This window comes from Vombatus ursinus, unplaced genomic scaffold (genome assembly GCF_900497805.2).
Source record: "Vombatus ursinus unplaced genomic scaffold, bare-nosed wombat genome assembly UNPS02009994.1, whole genome shotgun sequence".
In the NCBI taxonomy this organism is placed as follows: Eukaryota; Metazoa; Chordata; class Mammalia; order Diprotodontia; family Vombatidae; genus Vombatus; species Vombatus ursinus.
In genome coordinates this window covers 1,236,639-1,240,940 of record NW_020949772.1, presented here as the reverse complement: position 1 = coordinate 1,240,940, position 4,302 = coordinate 1,236,639, and the positions used below count along the sequence as shown (strand labels likewise).

General features: G+C 46.4%; 1 protein-coding gene across 1 annotated transcript in view; it reads left to right on the top strand.

The window, feature by feature from the left end:
• The first annotated feature begins 2,747 nt into the window (after window positions 1–2,747).
• The window catches only part of GLT1D1 (glycosyltransferase 1 domain containing 1), a 109,435-nt gene continuing 107,880 nt past the window's right edge, over window positions 2,748–4,302 (top strand). Inside the window, exon 1 of the mRNA XM_027853558.1 lies at window positions 2,748–2,815. Coding sequence (XP_027709359.1) covers window positions 2,748–2,815 — 68 coding nt within the window. The remainder of the gene's footprint in view (window positions 2,816–4,302) is intronic.

Genomic DNA, 4,302 nt, shown 5'->3' with positions numbered 1-4,302 from the left:
AACTCTTATTGATTGATTGGCTGATTGATGGTTCAACCTCTTCATTTCACAGACAGGGAAACTAAAGTCTAAAAAGGGAAGTAACCTGCATAAGACCATGAAGTTAGGAGAAATCAATATTTCTTTCCCCTTTTCTATTAGTTTTTTTATGTTTAAAACTTTTATCATTTTCTTCAACTCTTTTGTTTTTATATCACCTTTGTTTCTAGACAATAGAGAAGAAAGACAAATACAGTTGAGCCAAACTAACTTAAATCAGTGTTTGTTGAGGAGTTCAAAAAGACTACCAGACAAGATGAGGTAAACAGTTTTCTGGGGAATTAAGACCTGAGACTTTATCAGTTGTGGGAAATTAATTTATCCCTTTGCTAATCAGGATTTTTATTATAGATTACTCCATCACACTTGTTTCCCAAAATATTAAAGTTTTGTCATGAAAAGTTTTAATCCTGTACTAAGTCTTCATGCAATTGACCTTAGGCAAGTCTCCACCTCTCTGGGCCTCAGTCTCCCTCTTTAGTAAAATGACAGGATTGGACTAGATTAGGGGTGGAGAACTTTCAGCCTCAAGGCCAAATTTCCCACCCTGGACTAGATTTATTCTAAGGTTTCTACCAGCTTTAAATTCTATCTTGTGCAGCTAGGTGGGACAGTGGATAGAATGCAGGGCCTGGAGTCAGGAAGACTCATCTTCCTCAGTTCAAATCTGGCTTCAGACTAGCTGTATGACCCTGGGCAAGTCACTCTACCCTGTTTGCCTCAGTTTCCTCATATGTAAGCTGGAGAAGGAAATGGCAAACCACACCAGTATCTTTGCCAAGAAAACCCCAAGTCACACACATACACACACAAAAACAACAACAACAATAACAAAATCCTATCTTCTGTAAAGTATGGATTTGGATTGGATCATTTATTTAGAAATGGATGGAATTCATTCCTTTACTTCCTCTTCCCACCCTGTTTCTGACTTTTATCTCCTTTGCTTTATTTTACTGAAGAGCCTGAGCTTCTGAGATATTATGGGATTTGCTCAAGTTCACTCTGGTAGCAAGTAAGGAAATTCAAATTTGAATCCAGATTTCTGCCTACATCAAGTTCCTTTCCAGCTCTAAGTTCTATGTCTGTGCCTTAAATTTTCCCTCAAATGGGGGTACTGGCCACAAATCCAGGGAAGCATCTGACATTGGCTATTCAATTCAATTGTTAGTGCTATTGAGAAATGGAATATGCTGTCTGGGAAGTAATAATAAGAACAATATGAAATTTCCAGTTTTAAGATTTGCAAAGGGCTTTACATATATTTGTTTCTCATTTGAGATACAATAACCCTGTGAAGTAGGTATGGGCATTGTTATTCCCTTCAGAGATGAGGAAACTGAGGTTCAGAGGGGGTGACAAGATTTGCTAGGAAGTCATTCACACTATTAGACACATTATCATACTACTAGGAAGTGCTAGGTTAAATTTGAGCCCAAGTCTTCCTGATTCCAAGCACTCTATTCTCTTCATATACCAGGCAACCCCTTCGTGGGAATCTTCAAACTAAGGCTAAATGATTCCCTGTTCAAGTTCCAGGAAGTGAATGGCTGACATTTATATAGAATTTTAAGATTTATAAAGCATCTTATAAATATTGACTCTGGGAGGTAGGTAATCTTATTTCCATTTTACAAACAGGGTAATTGAGGGTAAGTGACTTGTCCAGAGTCACTCAGTTAGTGAGTGTATATGGCTGGATCTGAACTCTGGAGTCTTCCTGACGCCACCTCCAGGGCTCTATCCACTATGCCAATGTCAACCCCTGGGAAAATCTGGGCTCCTACCCCGCTAACCAGCAGTTTCCAACTGCCCCCAAGACGATTCCCGCATACCCCAGCAGTTTCTAACCATGCCTGTTCCCAGAGATAGTACCAAGGACAGTTCTATGACCTTGTACTTGTAAATCCCTTACTATCACCGCCTAGCTCCCTTCCAACTCCGAAAAACTGATTCTGAAACATTTATTAAGTGCCTACTGTATGCAGAGCATTGTCCTAACTTCCCAGGATAGGATATTAAAAAAAAAAAAAAAGTGCTGTCCTTGTCCTTAAGGAGTTTATACTCTTCTTTGGGGCAGAGGCTTTAGCTTAGGTCTTTGTATCCTCAGTTCTTAGCACACTGCCTGGCACAAAGGTGGAGCTTGTTGATTGGCCGACATAAACAGGTAAGCATAAGAAAACGAGAGCCCGAAACTGAGCAGCGAAAAACTCCAGAAGGGAGACATTACATCCGGGGGAGTGGGGTGGGCAATGCCAAAGGATGCTGGTGAACCTGGAGAGAAGTTGGCTAGAGATGCCCCACTGCCCTCCTCTCTTTTTCATTTGGTCTTGTCCGGGCACCAGGGGCCGCTCGTGCTCTCGGAGATGCTGGATAAGCTGGGAGCATCCCCGGTTCACCTACCTTAGCCTCACCTCCCCCCCACCCCCATCCCAGCCTTCCCCATTGGTACCGGCCGCACCCTCAGATGGAGGGGCTCGCACAGAGCCAGAGGTAGACCCTGGGGAGGGATCGCGCACTCCCCTCGGTCCCGCCGCGCACTGTCTCCTAGTAACAGGAGGGGTCCGAGCAGGCTGGGTGAGGGGCTTATCGAGGGGCGGGGGCGGGGCCTGGCTGGAGGCGGGACTGGGGCCGGGGGCGGCGCTGGGAGCTGGAACCTCGGCCAGGCCGGTCCATGGCCAGGGCAGCTTGTGTCCCCGGCTGGCACCATGCGAATCCTCTTCCTGGCCGTGCTGCGAGCGCACACCGGCAACGCCGTGACGGCCGCGCGGATCCGGTACGTGCGGGGAGGCACGGGGGCCGGAGGGGGGAGGAGAAAGACGAGGAGGAGGATGCGCGGCCCGGTTCAGTCTGGACAAGCCCCAGTTCCCAGGGCCCAGGAGGCCCAGCTCTCAACTGGCCGAGCTCGGGAGGGCCCCTGGAGCCCCACTGAGGACCCCTCGCCTCAGCGCATGAATGTGCCTTGTGCTTTCCTGCAATTGAGGGGCCAGTCCCTCTCTCTCATGTATCCTTTCTCCCTTTAACCCCCCCCTTTAAAATGCACCGTTCCCTGTCCATTAATGTGCCTTCTGGCCTCCCCTATTAATATGCCCTTACTCCCATTTATATGCTCTCTCCCCATTCATGCACCTTCCCCCTGCGCATAGATGTGCCTTTCCCCCCTCCCTCCATTAATGAAGGCATCCTTTCTCTCCAATAATGCACCCTTCTCCCATTGCCTCCTATAGTCTTCCCATTAATGCACCCCTTCACCTTCCAAAAGTGCGCCCTTCTGTTCATTAATGTGTCATATGCCCTCTTGCCTTTGATGTGCCTTCCTCCTATTAATGCATCCTCTTCTTCCAATAATATACCTTTCCCTTCCTGTCAATATACCTTATGCCCTTCTACCATTGATGTGCTCACTCCCCATGTGGCCTTACCCCCATTGCACTTAATGTACTTTATGCCCTCCTTCCATTAACATGCCCCCTAATAATATGCTCTTCTCTCCTCCAATAGTGTACCCTACCCCTTCTCATTAATGTGCCTTATGCCCTCCCTTATTAATATGCCCTTCCCCCATTAATACACCCTCTTCCCATTAAGACCTCCCCACAATAATATACCTCTCTTCCCAATGATGTGCATTCTCCCATGCTGCCATCAGTATGCCCTCTCCCACTAATATGACCTTCCTTCCGTTAATATTCCTTCTCCCTATTAATGCACCTTCATCCAATAATGCATCCTCTACCTCATCTCTTAATATGCCTTTTCTTCTCTCCCTCTTCCCTTAGGATGCTTCCTCCTGCCATTAATGTACTTTCAACTCTCTCCTGTTAATATACCCCCTCGTCTCTTAAAATGCCCTTCATTCCATTAAAATGCCCTCCCTCCCTTTATCATACTCCTTTCCACACTAATACATTTACCACCCCACCCTTCATGAACACACTCTTAATTTGGGTCAATTCAGCATTAATTCATCAAGAAAAAGATGCAGCTGGTATATAAAGAGCCCGCTGGGAAACCAGGAAGACCTGGGTTCAAGATCTCTCAAGTTCTGTGTGACCTGGGACAAGTACTTATCTCTCTCAGTGCTAGGTCTAGGAAGCTTTTCAAGACAATATGTGCCAGAGAAGGCTCCCTACTGGCTTTGAAAGATGGTCTCTCTCTCTCTCTCTCTCTCTCTCTCTCTTTCTGTCTCTGTCTCTCTCTCCCACATACACGCATGCATGCACACACACACACACACACACACACACACACACACACACACAC